This window comes from Cygnus olor, chromosome 9, assembly GCF_009769625.2.
Source record: "Cygnus olor isolate bCygOlo1 chromosome 9, bCygOlo1.pri.v2, whole genome shotgun sequence".
Taxonomy (NCBI): domain Eukaryota; kingdom Metazoa; phylum Chordata; class Aves; order Anseriformes; family Anatidae; genus Cygnus; species Cygnus olor.
Genome location: NC_049177.1, coordinates 8,958,137 through 8,976,454, shown reverse-complemented (window position 1 = coordinate 8,976,454; position 18,318 = coordinate 8,958,137). Strand labels below are relative to the sequence as shown.

At 38.2% G+C, this 18,318-nt stretch overlaps 1 protein-coding gene across 4 annotated transcripts in view; it reads left to right on the top strand.

Moving 5' to 3' along the window:
- The window catches only part of UGGT1 (UDP-glucose glycoprotein glucosyltransferase 1), a 44,275-nt gene that overhangs the window by 24,858 nt on the left and 1,099 nt on the right, over positions 1–18,318 (top strand). For all 4 annotated transcript variants that reach the window (XM_040567595.1, XM_040567594.1, XM_040567593.1 and 1 more), the window contains 16 exons: positions 910–1,040; positions 3,510–3,605; positions 3,926–4,028; positions 4,504–4,583; positions 5,322–5,511; positions 8,459–8,617; positions 10,363–10,448; positions 10,827–10,911; positions 11,965–12,053; positions 12,495–12,599; positions 13,115–13,199; positions 14,468–14,650; positions 15,871–16,031; positions 16,509–16,623; positions 17,367–17,483; positions 17,819–17,978. In XM_040567595.1, coding sequence (XP_040423529.1) covers positions 910–1,040; positions 3,510–3,605; positions 3,926–4,028; positions 4,504–4,583; positions 5,322–5,511; positions 8,459–8,617; positions 10,363–10,448; positions 10,827–10,911; positions 11,965–12,053; positions 12,495–12,599; positions 13,115–13,199; positions 14,468–14,650; positions 15,871–16,031; positions 16,509–16,623; positions 17,367–17,483; positions 17,819–17,978 — 1,945 coding nt within the window. The remainder of the gene's footprint in view (positions 1–909; positions 1,041–3,509; positions 3,606–3,925; positions 4,029–4,503; positions 4,584–5,321; positions 5,512–8,458; positions 8,618–10,362; positions 10,449–10,826; positions 10,912–11,964; positions 12,054–12,494; positions 12,600–13,114; positions 13,200–14,467; positions 14,651–15,870; positions 16,032–16,508; positions 16,624–17,366; positions 17,484–17,818; positions 17,979–18,318) is intronic.

Here is an 18,318-nt window from a genome sequence, read left to right as displayed (position 1 = left end):
AAATGTGGGAAGGACACAGAGGTTGAGTGGCAGCCTAGGGATCAGATTCAGAGAGTTTGCCTTCTTTAGGCCACTTGACTGCTTCCAAGTTCATTTATTCAGACCTGCAGTGACCTCTTCTTTGTACTGTGTACAGTTAGCTGTTGGTGTTGCATACAAATTCAACTCTGTCAATAGCAGTTGCACTCATGTTGGCAGTGAATTGAGTCCAGGGGCTGAAGGGGATGATAAATTTGAGTGATTGTGCTGTGATTGTTCATTGCCCAATGTTGGTGTCTTGATTTCTTCCACTAGCTCTTTTTACAAGAGCCACTTCAATTAAGCAAATTACGTTACAAGAGTATGTCACTGCCAATAATGAAACCCAGCCGCGTACCCATTCAGTTTTCTTCTGCCACCTGCTTGCTAGCTAAGGATTTGGGGGGGAAGAAAGTTCCAGTGGCTGCTGTATACTGTGCATACTTTAGTGGGTTAAGAATTTTAAGTGATGGGTTGTGGCGTTCTAGTTCTGTCATTAGCAAAATAGTAAGAATTGTCTAGGTAAGCTTTTAGTCTTTTGAAGGCTAGAGGAGTGAAATTTGCTGGAGTTTTTCTGGTCTACTGCAATTGGCCTGGTGTTTTGTTAACTCTTCAAGGTATAGTACTGTATGTATAGTTTAATAAGCTATATTTTTGCAAATCAAGCACTCAGTGAAAATTCTAAGCATGCAATTTATGACTTTGGGGTATTTTTTTTCTTGTCTGTAAGTAAATAGAGTTCTCTGTTAAACTTTGTGGCCACGGACATTAATATTTGCCTGAAAAGTTGACAACCAACCAAGGTTGGGCTTGAGTATTTAATATATCTATGATTTTTTTTCAGTGTAGCCTTTACCTAATAATGCTGATTCCACTTTTTTTTAAATAAAGATTATTGGCCCATTAGAGGATGGTGAGATGTTCAATCAGGATGATTTCCATCTCCTTGAGAATATCATACTAAAGACATCAGGACAGAAAATCAAATCTCAAATTCAGCAGCTGGGATTTGAAGAAGACCTGTAAGTAAACATGAAGAGATTGGTAAAAAGTGGTGGTATTCTGATGAAGTCCCTTTCTGCAGCCTAGAGAAAGCTTTTATCAAGTACACACTGGGTAGGTGTTATAAACTAACACGTATTGATATGGTCAAGGCTCAGCTGTTCAGACGAGCAAGTCGGAAAGGACAGAGATGTAAATTGTCTTTGTTGGGTTTAAAGTGTTTTAGTGACTTTTTTGCAGTTCACAGAATAGTTCACAGAATCTTGTGTAGGTATGGAGCTGTAACTGTATCCCCCAGATTCAGGAAGCTGTAGTGGGAGTACTAGCAACCCCTAATATAGTACTGTGCTCAGAGTTCTTCATTCTTGATTTGTTATCTATATCTAGTAGCGATCTGTCGTGGCTGCATGTCTTGTAATGAAGTTGAAGGAGCTGTGTTGGCTGAAGCTTCACTGACAAGCAGCAAGAAACTGGGGAAGAGCTCAAGACAGTAGGAATTTACCATAAAACTGTTCATGTGAACATGAAACTGTAAATGCTTTGGTTAGTAATCACTGAGATAGCAGGCTGTTGCTGTGATCCAGGGACTGTGTTATCTGGAAATGATTTGTTGGATGAGGGGGAAAAAAAAAGATACAGGTGGATTGAAAAAATGAAGAGTGAGGGTGGTGGTGCATTTTATGGGGTCTGGCTAAATTCCTCGCTGTGTGTTGAAGTTTCATTTGAGGCTTAGGAGACTGATTGGTGACAGCTTTACTAGTAGAGAAACTGTCTATATGCAAAGGAGAGTTGTTTACTGCTGCGGTATGTGTCATGAAGTGGTATACATTGCTATATGTTATTACATTTATTCTTGAAAATGCTTTCTTCACTGGATTACTTGTTCTGCTTCTCTAAATGGAACAGAAGTCTAACTTCTTGTTAATATTAAGGCCTTCAGACTTATCGTGGGTTTTTCTCCCAGCTAAATCTTAACTGACACACTGTTTTAAACGATCTACCTCCTACGTGCCAGGCTTTCATAACTCATATGTAGGATTACTTATTTAAAAGGAGGAAGAAAGGAAGAAAATGAGATGCTGGAGTATGCTTTCTGAATCTGTTTCTAGTTTAGCTACCTGCTGCTGGCCTATCAATATCAGAAACACTTTAGTAATACATTTTGCTGTCAGTGCTAGAGAATCACGTAAACTGCTTTTAACTTTTTAAAGAGAAACAACAGAAAAAGAGGTAGAGATGAGATAGTGAAAATCATAGTTCTAGATAATTCTTACAAAAAGAACAGAGGCGAGGTATTCAGACGAAAGACATCTTCTGGTTCAAATCTGAAGTCCATAAGCACATGGGGGGGGTGGTGGGGATGGAGGTTATCACTAAGATATTTCCCCCATTTTGCATTACATCTTTCTGTGATACTGCTTGGCTGTTAGAGGCCAATCAGATATGTTAAGCATATGGTCTTTTGTGCAGAAATTTGTGATTCTGAATCCGAAGAGGATGGGTTTTAACAGTGTTCCAAATGCTTTTACATCCGTTGCTGTATTGGGAATCCAAAGGGATATAAGACTTCTTGGATAATAGGGTGGGAGAAGATGTCATAGTTAGAATATTGGCTAGTTTTGGACAGAGCAGTCTTTTTTTGCGTGTGTTTTATTCGAACGCTGCCAAGGTTTTTTGCAAAATTTTGAACTGGTCTGCTGCATTGGAAAACACTGTAGAACCTGGCAGGCTTCCCCAGCCTTATGTTTCTGGTATGAACAATTTAAACAGCTGTCAGTATAAATCTATGGGACTGAGTTAATAAAGGAAAAGCTGACAGACCTTTAAGTACAACATTGCTTCTTGGTAAAGCTAAAGAAAATTTATGCGAATAATAAAAAGAAAGAAATTATCAGAAGTAATTATGTTTTAATGATAGGACCCCTCTCTCTTGAAAGTTTCTCCATTTCTTCCTACTACTTAAGATTTACAGTATAGAACGAGAAGACTGCTGTGAAACAAGGGTTTGATTTGAATCTCTTACGGGTCTAAGAGAGGTTGATGAAGTTAAGGGATGCAGTGTCTGCAGCATGGTTGACACCTAAAATGCCAGCTGTTCTGTAATTGCTAGTTAAATCCTTTTGTACCATCAGGGATAAGAAGACTGCAAAGCATTTAAATTATCTTACCGGTAGATTAACCCCTACATATGTTTAATTCTTCAGAGCTACTTCAAAGAATCCTTGGAGTAAAAGGAGGAGGACAGTAAGGGCACCATATTCTGGACTAAATTGTGTTTTCAGAAGCACTGATCATCTATTTCCACGCTACTGTTTTTCAAATTAATTAATTATAAATATGTGCAAGCAGGGAAATGCTTTTGAAGAGAGGTGGTAGAACTGTTAGTTTATGTGAATTCAGTTCTGACTTCTTTTGCTGCTAGTTGACAGAAACATAGTAGGTACATGCATTTTGTGAATAGCTGTAAACTTCTTTTTTTCCTTCGTCAGGGCTAGTGACTTGGTAATGAAAGTGGATGCTCTTCTCTCTGCTCAACCAAAAGGAGAGGCAAGGATTGAATATCACTTTTTTGAAGAACGATACAGGTATAGGATTGCTAAGCAATATGCTCTTCCTTGTCTTTTAACATTCCCATGTTTTTAAGTTACATTTAACATCAAAAAAAATCCAAGTAGCAATAGGGAAGTCTCCAACAGCTTTCAGAGCACAGTCAGATTTCATAAATTATACGTCTGTGTACCTATCTCTATACATGTGTATGTATATATGTATTTTCTTCTCTATCTAATTTCAGAAGATAAATAGCATTTGGAAAGTAATTTGACATCAGAAGGAGATGGATAGTGTTTTTGCTGTATTTATCCAATATATTTGATAGTTTAAACTTGTTTTTTCTTCTGTTTAGTGCAGTTAAACTGAGACCAAAAGAGGGGGAGACATACTTTGATGTTGTGGCTATTGTTGATCCAGTTACCAGAGATGCTCAAAGACTTGCTCCGTTACTTTTGGTATGTATACAGTGTTCTAATTTGTTTTATGACAATTTCAGAAAGTGCTCTCCAGATCTGTAATTTTGCAATGTTTGTCTTCCACCTTGACTCTGTAGTGACCACTGGCCTTCCCATAATGCAGCTGAAATGCACAATGCATTATTGGAATTCCTCTGCACTACACGCTAACAAGATCATGCTTAGATATCTTCTAGTCAGCATTTAGTTTCACCATTTTAAGTTCAGTTTGCAACAATTATTCTTGAGGAAGAAAGTCTCCGCATCCCCAAAACAATGCCTGCAGTGTGAGGGAGCATGTAACTGATCTACTTAAAACAAGCAGCTAAAAGATGGGTGTGGTGAAGCAAATAATGAAAAGGGATGATTGAGAAATGAGCAGGTTACATGCCTCCTTGAGAAGTCTTGTCTAGGAAAACATTGGTCAGCGTTCCTAGTTAGAATTTTAAGGGATGTCTCTCTTTTGTTACTTCAGGTTTTGAACCAATTGATAAATATGAACCTAAGAGTGTTTATGAACTGCCAGTCCAAACTTTCTGACATGCCTCTGAAAAGGTAAGCAATACCATTCTGGGGTTAAAAACAAAACAAACAAAAAAACCAGACACCCAAAAAATAGCAGTATGGAAGCATGTGCTTACAACAGTGCAGTTGGCAGTGACCCTTTGGAAGACTTGTCATAAGTTATGATGTAGCGTGTTTGAGCAAACCACCCTTACCAGGTTCCACAACTCTGCTGGGCTGTATCTCCCAAACCTCTACTCCTACCCTCCCATCCATCCACACCAAAAACAAAGCAATCAACCAAACAAAACATCCAAACACAATCCAAAACCCTGAGAGAGAGAGAGAGAGATAAACTTGTTGGAATGTGCAAGCACAGACATGTCAGATGTCCTTTGGAAGGTCTCATTAACTGCTTTCAACTCATTTGTACAATGACATGATTTCCCATAGAGAATATAGAAATTTGTGGATGGCGTGAGGCAATTCTGCTGGTTTACGAGTTGGGTGGGTCTTTGTATATCTATGAGCAAGGGTAAATAACTTGCTAATCTTCATGGTTGAGTCGTGTAAACTTTGGTTGCTCCTTCAAGATGAAAATTTGGATTGTTCTAAGCATGATGCTTTGGACAAAGCCTTCTATACACATCAGGGAATAAAAATTTCATATTGGGCTTCTTGAAGACATTGGAGCTCTGGAAAAACTGATGCTGTCAGCAAGTTCAAACAGTGAAATATATGCAGAGTACGGCAGAAATATGTTCTGAAATCATCTTTCTGAAATTTCAGCTTTTATCGCTATGTTTTGGAGCCAGAAATTTCTTTCACAGCAGATAACAACTTTGCTTCTGGACCAATTGCAAAGTTTTTGGATATGCCTCAGTCTCCGCTGTTCACTTTGAACCTAAATACTCCTGAGAGCTGGATGGTGGAATCTGTCAGAACCCCATATGACCTTGATAATATTTACTTACAGGAGGTATGTGAAATCAACGTGTTACTATAGTTGCATTTAGATATTGTTGATTTTTCCAGGGGGTATTTTTGTAATGGGAAAGAATTTTCAAATTTTAAAATGATAATAAACATAAAGGTGTAGATGTTAACACATACATTTGTAGACCCCTGAAGGTTTTACGTGAGGGCTGCAGATAAAGTTCACTGGCAGATCGCTGCCCTCAGATACTCACGGATGCCTGGGGACCACAGGTTGAAAAATAATGTAGGTCTGAAGCAGATTCTACAGATGTGCTGTTTTGACTGTATGTGCGTGTGTGTGTACGTATATATACGTGTGTGTTCTGAGTGTGTGCGTGTATAACATTTCAGAATGTCCTGAGCTAGAAACAAACTTTGTTGGTCGTCTTAACTTACGAATTAAAAAATGTATTTCTGATTGGAGCTCCCTACTGCTAACATCATAACAAAAAATAAGACACTTTTTTTTAAGCTTGTCCTTAGAAATACTGAAGTAAGATCTGAGTCTTGTTCCAGTAAGTGATTTCCACTTACTTTTCCTTGCTCTGAGAAGCCACCAAACATGTTTTAGCTACTTGTTCATTTTCACAGCTTGTGTTACCAACAAACGCTCTTGTGACCCACAAAAGAATGCAGTATCAATAAAACAGTGGAACTGATGCAACAGAAATCCACTCAATTGCAGTAGTTTTAGGAGGTGGTTGTTATTAGCACAGGCCTTGAATTAGACTGTTAGCATATTGATCCGGGCAGTGCGCCCCTGTACTAAAGGATAAACTGAAGAAGAAAAGAAAATCCAAGGAGATGAAATTAGTATCAAAATGATCTTAAAAACGAAAGAAGGATATCTGTATGTACAAGCTGATGATTCTCACTTAATCTTGAATGGGATAGATCATTCAGTGCTAATTATTAACCTCTTGCTGTTAAAAATTAACTTGGACTTCAATAATTTTTAGAAGTTCTAAAAATAATGGGCTCATAAGCGGTTACAAATGCACTGTGCTAATCTATTACAATGTGCACTAAAAGCACACACTAAAAGTTAGAAAATCCATACGTGATGTGAAGTATAAAATTTTGGACTTAAGGGTGTGAAGCCAATAGCCTAAGGAGATAGTTAAACATTATTTTCCCTTAAAATAAGCCACTTTGTAGCTGGCCTTGAAAAACAGCATATATGGAGAGAGAAAAAATAATATTGTATGCAAAAGATGTGACAGCTCTGGAGGCTCAAGTCCTCTGTTTATCCACAGAAAGGTGTGGCGTGGGCAGTGGCAGGACAAGCATCCTCACACCAGTGTGTCTCAGCCCTGAGCTGGAGGAGCCACCTCTAGAGGTGAGAGGGAAGCTCGGCTCCCTGCCCCAGCGTCCTCCCACACCGGCAGCATGGAAACTCACCTGCTGCACGTGTAACAAGATGGTCATGCTCCTTACAAATAGGCCTTCTGCAAAGCAACAGCGTGGACAGCCTTGTGGTCATTACAAATGTGGGTTATTTCATCACAGAACATCCTACTATTAGTCTCTCCTTACTCTTACATCTCTGGTAGCGTTTGGGGATTTGGTGCAGTGCAGTGGTGGACTCCAGTACTGCTAAGCCTGCATGACTTTATTTGGAAGTCTAGGAAATCTGATTTCTTGTGGGGGAGCTTGGGAGCTTTTGTTGTTGTTGCATGGGTTTTGTTTTTTTTTTGTTTGTTAGGTTCCGAGATGAAAAGCAAAACAAAACTGTAAAGCCATAAATGAACCACCAAATGGCTGATACTGCCATGCATTTCAAACCTCTGATTTTGTTCCCCCCTCTGCCCCCACAACTTAAATGAGTTGAAACTCTGAGGGAGTGGGGGTGGCATATGCAATGAGGGAAGATGCTTTGTGAGATTAGACTAATATTTTGCTTATGTAGTGTCCTCAGGGTAAATATGAATTTAGCCTGGTAGGGAGATAAGATCACCCATCTAGTTGATCAAAGGAAACCAGCTGATATGATCTTGGATTTCAGTAAAGCTTTTGACACAGTTTCCCATAGGATCCTACTGGACAAAATGTCCAGCATACAGCTAAACAGAAACATCATGTGATGGGTGAGCAATTGGCTGATGGGCAGGGCTCAAAGGGTTGTGGTAAATGGGGCCGCATCAGGCTGGTGGCCAGTCACTAATGGGGTCCCCCAGGCTGGACATCAGGAAGAGGCTCTTCACTGAGAGGGTTGTCTCGAGCAGGCTCCCCAGGGACACAGTTATGGCACCAAGTCTGTTGGAGTTTAAGAAGCATTTGGACTGTGCACTTAGTCACATGGTCTGAATTTTTGGGTAGACCTGTGTGGTGCCAGGAGTTGGACTCGATGATCCTTGTGGGGCCCTTCCAACTCGGGATATTCTATGGTTCCGTATGCCTGAAGTGATTTGTTCAACTTAGCAAGTACTTTTTTATTATTTTTTATTGGCACTTCTTGTTTAGTGTAGAAGAAAGGAATCGGTCTTTCCGACAGTACCCTTAGCACATTGCAGGAGTAACATGGAGCAAAATAAAACATTTGTTTCAGATGATGTTAGATTAGATTAGCTTTATAGAGATTTCGGTTCAAAGTTCTGAAGCCTGTCAACAGGCTTCTTGTGAGATCGATCACTTATTTGACTAAATCCTACAATAACTGTGAAAAGAGTTGTGAAATAGAGCAACAGTCCTTCACTTTTGTTATCCTAGCATCTTACCAGTTAAGATTGAGAGAGTTTTGATAAAGGACAGTCTTAACAATACGTGTCATGAAATTTTTTGCTTCAATGGAACCAAGCTTTTTAAGGTTTTCTAGGTATTTTTCTAATAGAAATACTCGGGTAAAGTGCTAGTTGATTACTATGGCTATTTTAGATAGTAACTGAATCACTGAAAAAGAATTGCACTCTAGAGCTAATGCTAAATTCAGCAATATCTTCTCCTTACAGGTGGATAACATTGTTGCTGCAGAATATGAATTGGAGTATCTACTTTTGGAAGGACACTGCTATGATATTACTACTGGACAGCCACCTCGGGGACTCCAGTTTACACTGGGAACTTCAACCAATCCTGTCATGGTAGACACCATTGTTATGGCCAACTTGGTAAGCATTTGATTGAAATTGGCAACAAATAACTTGGGTTCTCCAGTCAGCACAATTCCTTACGTTAAACCATTAAATATCTTCTAGTATGTAGGCTATGGATATATGGCATTACTTGCACTCCACAATTGCTTGCAAATATATCAGAACCACATCATTCCTCACATTGATGTCTAAAACTCTGCAATAAACTTGTTTGTCTGTTACCTTTTAAAGAGGCACTCCTTTTCCTTCAGCTTGCTGAGAACGATCTTCTGGAGTATCTTAAAATTATGCCAATATCTCTAGGTAACCTCTTTCCAGGACAGGTCAGGCAGTTCTATTTTTCATAGACGGTACTCCTTAGACCATCCACTCTGATATTGTAAGTTTCAGGTGGACAGGTGTCATACTTGTAAACCATTTCTTCAGGAGACCTACAGAACAAATGGATACAAGAAGCAGGAATGATCAACGTTGTAGAAAACAAAGGAAGTGTGAAAGAAGGGGAATTCCTCAATTTAGTTGAGGAAAAGTGTTGAAATCCAAGTATGTGATTGTGCCCTGCAGCTGTCTTTAAGGTAGATGCATAAGGGGTCAGTCTCTCTTCAGTGTCTGTTCTCTGTGAGAGGTGATAATCTGAAATTGTGGCAAGGGAAGTTAACCATTTCTAGTGAAAAACTGAAATAACCTGTCAGCTGTATTTCTTGGAATCTCTAAATGTATTGAAGAACAAATAACGATGAAATGTCCACTGCCTCTAAATATTTGTTTTTAAATTCTTATATTTATTTTCTATTTCTCTAAGCCTTTGCTTAGCCACGTTAATGATGTGATATTTGTAACTGTAGAAAGACCCTTATTTTCTGTATGATCACATTGTGTATGAATATGCTAGGGAATAAAGCTTAATGACATGGAGGTGGTTTTTTCTAATTAATGCTACTCCTCTTCCTCAGTGTCTATACTGTGAAGGGCTATGAAGAGAACAGGAATATGTCTTTTGTATTTTTTATTCTTTTTATTTTTTTAACACAGACTGGTTCATATGTGGAATTGCGTGCCTGTGGGGTCAAAGTAAAAAACTGAATGGGACACTGAGACATTGCTACAAATGTTTTGTTTATTTTTGGTGTAATAATCTACATCACGAAATAAAATTCTCAGATCTGGAACCTGAAAATGCAACAAGAAATGTATGCAGTACTGGAATTTTACATTGTATTTTTTTTAGGTTTTGTAGAAGAGAAATCTTGTAATATATAACCTATGTTACTACTTGCTGCTGTAGCTGAAATACCAGTCTGTATAGCTTCACAATAGATAAAAATTATGTTTTTAGAGGCAAACCTTTTGCAGACTGCTGTGTAATTGCCAACTAGTGTTTAGAAATTGGCTCATTCCTTCATGAAAGCAGACTTTTGCAGAAACAACTTTACAATTGTGCTGTTCCTACCAAGACACTCTGAAGACTTCTTGTCATCTAAAAAAATTAAGCTGGATCTTTTAATAAGGATCTTTTAATAATTATCTTTCTCTTTGAAAAAAGTAAGGATTTTGAATGGAACTTCTGAGTTTTGTGGTGTTACCCACACCCATACATGCTTACTTCTCTGGGTTTTAAGGCCTTATGGTTATATTAATCAGCTAGCTTACAAATAACTATTTCTAGATATAAAACAGTGGGTCAAAATACATGACTTACAAACCTGTTTTTCTGCATTTGTGTTTTCTGGAAATTGGCAGATATTCTTTTCCCTTTACAGGGTTACTTCCAGTTAAAAGCCAATCCTGGCGCATGGACTCTAAGACTGAGAAAGGGCAGATCTGAGGATATCTATAGAATCTACAGGTAGGACAGCACAAGAGATACTTTGATATTTTCCTTGTGAAACTTTTGAATTAGATATATGCATGCTAATACCTGAATCTAACAGTTCATTTGCCAAAGTGTAATTGAACTGAACAGCAAATTGCATTTTTTACTGAACGTAAGTTATTTGAGATGAAATAAATGAATTCCTTTACAAAACTCAGTCTGTGTTCAAATATATGTATTTGTTACTTTATCTTGTTGCATGTCTCAAACCTGTCTTACAATGCTAAGCTTTAATAGTATGTAGAAAAACATGTAGAAGAAATAAAGGACATATTTCTACTTTTTAGTAAAGGCAGTGTTTTCAAAAAAAAAAAAAACCTAACTAAAAAAGTGGTTTTACTGTATTTTCAGCCATGATGGCACAGACTCTCCACCTGAAGCTAATGAAGTTATTGTTGTTCTCAACAACTTCAAGAGCAAAATTATTAAAGTGAAGGTGAGTATAAAAACTGAAGTTAAAAAAAGATTGTTTGACCAATAGTGGGGAAAAGAACCGTTGAGGGCCTGATAATCCCTTCCTACAAGCTTACATTAGAAGCAGTTTGTAAAACATTCACATCACAGCATTTATAATAGAGGGAATTGTCTGTAGACTTGGTTTTGTTTCTTTTGACGCAGGAGAGAATGACATGTAACTGCTGTTCCTTTTGGATGCATGTGAGAAACAACTACGCTTAAATTTTACTGACTCAGTTATGCTTATTACTTAAGAAAAAAAGTCAGTTTTGTTTTTATATATAAAGTGTAGTTATAAATGTTCCATGTATCCACTGAGCCAGTATTTTGTTACAGATAAAATTTACTCATCTGGTAATACATTATCTATCAATCTGATAGAATAGGTGAGGATACCTTTTTTTTTTAAAAAAAAGGCAATTTATTAATCTACTGTCTTTTAGGGTTGCTTGTTATATAACAGTGTAGCTGAAAAGTTTAATGAGGATGACTGGTAAATGATGGTTGTGACACATCTGGCTCATGCTTCCTCACAGGATTTACTCGTGTTGGAGTAATTCAGGGATGTTTTCTTGCCTTTCTTTTTATCCTTTTTTTCCTTTTTTTCCCCCTTTTTTGCCGTTCCTTTTTTCTGCCTCATCTACTTAACTGCTTGGGAGTTTCAATGGCCAATAACACTTTTTAGAAACGGAAAGTGATGTTGAGGTGTTGTTGTTTTTGGGGCAGGTTGCTGGTTGGTTTGAATTTTTTTCTCTGCTAATTTCCACCAACAAAGATGGTCACTAAATACCTCTTAGCAAAGCATTTTCAACCATTTAGACTAACATGCCCTTGGTTATCTGAGAACAGCTTTGGAATCTATTTTCAAAATGTCAGTTCACTACTGAGCTGTTTCTCCAGACAGCTTAGGTTACACATCAGCTAACTGGATATAACTGAAATGGATACTAACAGAGACAGTGTCAAAACAACGCTCCATAGCTGTTTGCCCAATATCTAGTTCCACTCACTAAAGCAGTGATATGTTTCACAGGTTCAGAAAAAACTAGACATGATGAATGAAGATCTACTAAGTGATGGTACCAGTGAGAATGAATCTGGATTTTGGGAATCTCTCAAATGGTAAAGCTGATTCAATAATAACCTGCAAGCCTCTTGAAACTGGAAAACTGTTTGCTTTTCTGATGACACAGCTAGTTCCATGATATTTCATAGCCATTTGTTAAGACAGCTTGAGTTTAGGGCTTGACTCATCAAAACTGTGCATCACAAACTCCCTGTCTTTCATAGGTCCCCTCTGTTTCTAGAGAAGTGAGGTTACTGCTTTGCCCTGCTTAGGTTCCCTTACCACCTGTGCTTCAGGGAAGTCCGAAAACACTGTTTCCAAGAGTTGTATCTCAGCCAGGAATCTTTCAATTGAATAGGCAGTCACATATAAGCTACCAGGTCATCCACGCTGGTGTCTGCAGTGCTCTGCCTTGTGGACTGTGATGCCCAGACTGGGGAGGAGGACACTAAACCATGCAGTTGTACTATATTAAACAAACATGTTCATCCTTTCAGGGGATTCACAGGAGGACAAAAGAATGAAGATGTGAAACAGGATAAAGATGATGTATTAAATATATTCTCTGTGGCTTCAGGACACCTTTATGAAAGATTCCTACGGTTAGTTCAGAATTTATATTCTGGGGGTCTCAAATGGTAAATGTGCACTGCTGTTCACAAGTAAAAAGGTTAGAATTTGAAAGAATATTAAAAAAAGCTCAGAAGTCCTCTTTTTTTGCCTCTGCTGTATTACAGTAACTTTTGTCTGCATGCTATGCAGACATTCAAAATAGACTTAATTTAATAGATAGCATGTTGCTGTCCTAGAAATTTCTCCCTAGAAAATAATGAAATACAAATATTTTGTTAAGAAATTATAAGTCATAGTTGCATTGGAAAAAAATCTGAACTTCTGTTCTCAACAGACTGTGAAAACCAACAGATTTTATATTTTAGATAAAATTAAGCAATATCTAATAGGGTGAAGCTACCCACTTTTTCTTCATGCACAAAGATCAGTAATCTCACATACTATAGTTAGTCTAGTGTAAAATAGCAATTTGTACTCTGTTAAGCAGCTGATCTCTAGCAGGCGGTAGCTATTCCTGTAAATGTTTTATTTTTTCTTTTGATAGCATAATGATGTTGTCTGTGCTGAAACATACCAAGACTCCTTTAAAGTTTTGGTTTCTGAAGAACTACTTATCGCCTACATTCAAGGTTTGTTATTAATTAGAAATTTATTCTGTTGCGGAAAAAGTAAATAAGAAGAATGTTTTGACTTGTGCATTATACTGTTATGTAAACATATATAGGAGAGAAAAGCGTACATACCTTCTATTTTGACAAAGCATCAAACTAGCTTTTGGAAATAGTGGGCTCCTGCTGAACGTAAATATTTAAGAGAAAAGCACTTACTAGTAAAATGATACTTGAAAGAGTTTGAACCTTTTTTTAACTCGCATGGTAATGGCGTAGATTTTGAGATGAAATTCAGGGCTATAAACTTTCATCTAACACATAATAGTTGAAAGAGCATAGGAAAAAAAACTACCAGAGAAGCAAGGGCTTACCAACTAGGTATGGTGAGAGCTTCATAAGGGAGTTATTAAAACCGTCTTTCCAGACTGACTGGAGTACGTGAGTGGTGCATGCTAGAGTGCTACGGGCTCTAGAGGAATGTACCTGGAAATACTTAACATCTGTGATACCTCATGAATCAAATAGCAGAATTCAAAATGTAACCCGGAAGTAAATGAATGTCAAAACTGTGTATTTCAGGAACTTAGAACTTCTAACATGTAATATTAGGAAACAGCCTTTCTTAGAGAATCTTACCAGTTTATGAGCTCAAGGGGAAATAATTAGCAGTGTCCCTGTGCTACGAAAATGGTCTGTGCTGTGACTGCTCTTGGGGCAATGCAGCAACATGGTACCCCCTTCCCTTGCTAATGGTCATGTTCTACCAGTATCTCTTGGCTAAATGAGTGCTTTCCCACTGTCAGAGGAGGCCTCACAGATGTGAATGTCAACTGATCGGATCGGACAGTGGGACAAGTTGTTCCAGTAAAGGATTTCTCCCGATTCTTTTCTAGTTTTGTTATTTCCCTGTACTGATTTGTACAGTTCTAAATAATATCTCTACTGTATTTGAATTCTACAAATTGAGTAATGCATTCTTTTAAACTGATCGATATGGATCACTATAAAATGGCTTATAAGGAATTCTGCAGTGAAAGGATGCCAAAATAGTTGTCTCATGATAGTTGGCTTTACAATCAATATAGATTGTACGGTTTGGGTTTATGTCATTATCTGTCTGAAGTAACCATGAAACTGTAGTTATTCTTTGTGCTGTTTAATTTCTTCATTCTAATGTTCTGTGACTTACTGTGGGACTGAAGTCTATTTCTTGTAATGCACTTTTATTTTTCCTGCAGTGTAACAAAGAACTGAGATAAGCTACTTTTTTCCCCCTCCCTCTGCAGGAGTTCATCCCATACATGGCAGAGAAGTATAATTTCCAGTATGAGCTTGTCCAGTATAAATGGCCACGCTGGCTTCATCAGCAAACAGAGAAACAGCGTATCATCTGGGGTTACAAGATCCTCTTTCTAGATGTGCTCTTCCCATTAGCTGTTGATAAAATCTTATTTGTGGATGCTGATCAGGTAACACAGAGGGTGGAATTGCTTGATCTTTTTCCTTTTTCCTTTTACCCTCTCTAAGAATAGTATATTCTTGAATACAATTTCTGTGTTATTACAAAGGTTGCAAGTTTGGGCATTTCACAGGCCTGACTGAAGGTTGATTCTGTAACTATAGCATGCTTCAGTATGTGTGTTTTTCCTGCCTGTTTCCACAAAATTTGTTTTTGTTGGCCTGTTTCTTACTTTTTCTCTGGTTCCTCACTCACTTGCTGTTGTGATTCCAGCTAGTTTGCCAAACAGATTCTGATTTTGCCATGCCTCTTCTCCAGTTCCAGTTCTGTCTGTTCTCCCAGGCTGCAGATCCCTTAGCACACACAGTGTTTTCCTGAGTCACCAAACACCCTCCTCCTCCCACTCCCCTGCTTTTGATTTGGCCAGATCTGAATGGCTTGCAGAGGAGCGAGAAAGTAATTCCCTGGGGCATGAAGCCATGCCCTGCTGCAAAGCAAACAATATCTATAAGGCTTTGTCTGCACTTACTGCCTGAATGGTTTGAAAGTACAAGGTGCATGTGCAGTGAGAACTGCCAACAAAAATTCCTTCCAAAACTTATATGAAATTGAGAAGTACGGATTATCAACATGTAAATATAAAATACCTTTGGCATTTTGGCATATGTACATCATGATCCCATGTCACTTAAAACCATTACAACTTATGCTTAAGTATCACCTAGGTTAAATTCCAAGCTATGCTGTTCTCAATTTATCCAGTTTTTGCTCTGTTTTTAAAAGATATATTAATGCAGATTGTTTCCACTAGAGTGGTATTTTTTAGAGTAGTATTACTGCCACAGTGCCTGTCAGAAAGACATTAAAAAGCCTTCATCTCTGAAGGGTTTGCAAACTTTCAAGAAGAAAGGAAACCAAAGGATCATAGCAGAGTTCATTTATAGTGAGAACTGCTGCTGCTTGCTAAGCAACAATTTGACACTTCAGCTGTCAAGTAAACTCCTATCAGATTACTTTAAGGTCCAGTTTAATTGATCCAGCTCCAATGAGACAGGGGATTTGGTGCCCTGTTTTTGTACTACATATGCATAATGCAGAAGATGGTAGAGAAGAGTAACAGATGATTTTTCTTTTCACTGTTTGCTCCGTTTGAATTAAATCCTAACCAGCATTTCAAAATAACCCTTGGCAGGCTTCTACAAATAAAAATAAACCGTCCTTTCCCTTCAGATTGTGCGCACAGATCTCAAGGAATTAAGAGATTTCAATCTAGATGGTGCTCCTTATGGATATACTCCATTCTGTGACAGTCGAAGAGAAATGGATGGCTACAGGTTCTGGAAATCAGGATACTGGGCAAGTCATTTAGCTGGAAGAAAATACCACATCAGGTACTGAAAAGTTCTCCCCCCTCAAAATGCAAGTGGAAAGCTTTTGCTATGAATTATAATTAGCAGAAAACTAGCTGAGGTCCACAGCACTGCAGTGAACCACTTTTTGCTTACTGTTGCTTCTTTAAGGTTCCATTGCCTCTGGTCCATTGGAAGCACTAGGGACACTGAAGTTATAAGTATGATACAGCTTTTACAGATGAAGAACTGAAGTGTTAACTAAACAGGCATCTTCATTTGTTAATAACAAATGTTGGAAGAAGGGACTGCATGACAACAAAGCTAAGATAGATTTGAGTATTTTTTTACGTATGTGCCATGACCTTAGTTAGAACTGCTTTCCTTCCTTATATTAGATAATCTCTTGGTGGCAGTATATCAAATTGTTTTTAACATATTAAATCTCAGGGTCTACTGGCGCTGCAGTAATTTACCCGTCAGTCAAATGTCACTGCTAACTATGTCATCTCCATGTAGTGCCCTATATGTTGTGGATCTGAAGAAGTTCAGAAAGATAGCAGCTGGAGATCGACTCAGAGGACAATATCAGGGTCTTAGTCAGGACCCTAACAGTCTGTCTAACCTCGATCAGGTGTGTATTTATTTTATTGTATGTATGTATGCATGCATGCATGTACTGTGATATGATGGCAAATTAGGACCTCTCCTGTCTTGGCCAAACTTCTACCAAAGCCAAATGCCAGTGGCAGTCCCATTACTCCCTGCCATCAAATGAGGCACATATGTGTAGTACCAAACGTAGATGGTAGGTGGAAACAACAGCTTCCTCTTAGGTGTCTTCAGACTGTCAGTTTTTCCAGTATCCAGTATACTACAAGGTAAATATGTAACACAGCTGAATGTTAAGAAGAATGTATCTGAATGTTTCTTCAGCTCTGCTGAAGAAACAAAGTTTCTTGAGCTGTCTGGCTCCAAGTGGTTTAACTGTGTACTGACTTGATAACGTGGAAATGAGGCTTGTACTGTCATGCATGGAAAAGTAACACGGCACTTTTATTTACTTAAGAATGGTCTTCAAACTGGTCCAGTACAGGTTTGACACAGGTTTGTTACTACTACTTTAGTCATGTTTGCTCTTAGACTTAAGTTCCAACAAAGTAAGATTAACAGTTGTATTATTCAGTTTTGTTTTTTTTTTCCAAAGGACTTTGGTTGGAGTGAAAGGTTGATTCATCATTTTTCATTTGTCCTGGGGAACAAACCTCTCTACTTACAGAAATCACAAAACTTCTCAATGCTATCTGGTGGGACAGTTATTCCCCCCTGGCACTGCACCCTGTGGAAACTGCTACTAAATCTTATTCTTCACAACAGGATTTGCCTAACAACATGATCCACCAGGTGCCAATTAAATCACTGCCACAGGAGTGGCTTTGGTGTGAAACATGGTGTGATGATTCCTCAAAGAAGAGAGCAAAAACCATTGATCTTGTAAGTACAGTATGGCTCCCTCATTCTTATGTCACAATAAAATAGTGATAAATTTTAGGGCATTTCCTAATCTCAGATCTAGGTGCATCATCCTATATTTTTACTTCAGTGTTTTCAGTACTTCATTTTTTCCCCTTTATATTCTGTATTTTTCTTAGAGAAGTGGCATCATGAATTTGTGAAGTCTTTACACTGTACTCTAGCTAAAATACTGGCATGTACTAAGTGTTCACTAACAACAGATTAATTCCACTAGGGGGAAGCATTCCTCTGTTCAGTAAATAGAGCTTATTTATGCATTAAGTGTCTGAACAGTTGGTGTGTTTTGTTTGCAGTGTAATAACCCAATGACCAAAGAGCCCAAGTTGCAAGCAGCAATGCGTATAGTTCCAGAATGGCAGGACTATGATCAAGAAATCAAACAGCTCCAGAGTATTTTCCAGAAAGAAAAAGAAACAGGAACACCAGCTAAGATGCCAGTACAACACAGACAAGGTAATCTTTCTGACTGTCTTCCTTCTTCTGCAATCTCCTTCTTACCTGTTTGGACTGGGGTAAAGCCTCGTGCTCATTCATTGTAAGCTTGCACCATGTAAAGGCTTGCATGGAGGATGCGTTAAATAATTGCGTATTTTAATGGCACAGAAGCACTTTGCCAAGTCAGGCACGTGTAACTTAACTTCATGCTGAAGCCTAGAGAACAGGGATCTGTTTCCCACTCTTTTCAGTTCCGTTAAAGATCCTCCCGTTCCTGCAATTTTATGAACCTGGCCTTATCTTAACCCTTAATTACAGTGCCATTATAGATATGGGGGAATTAATTGTTCTTCAGTCC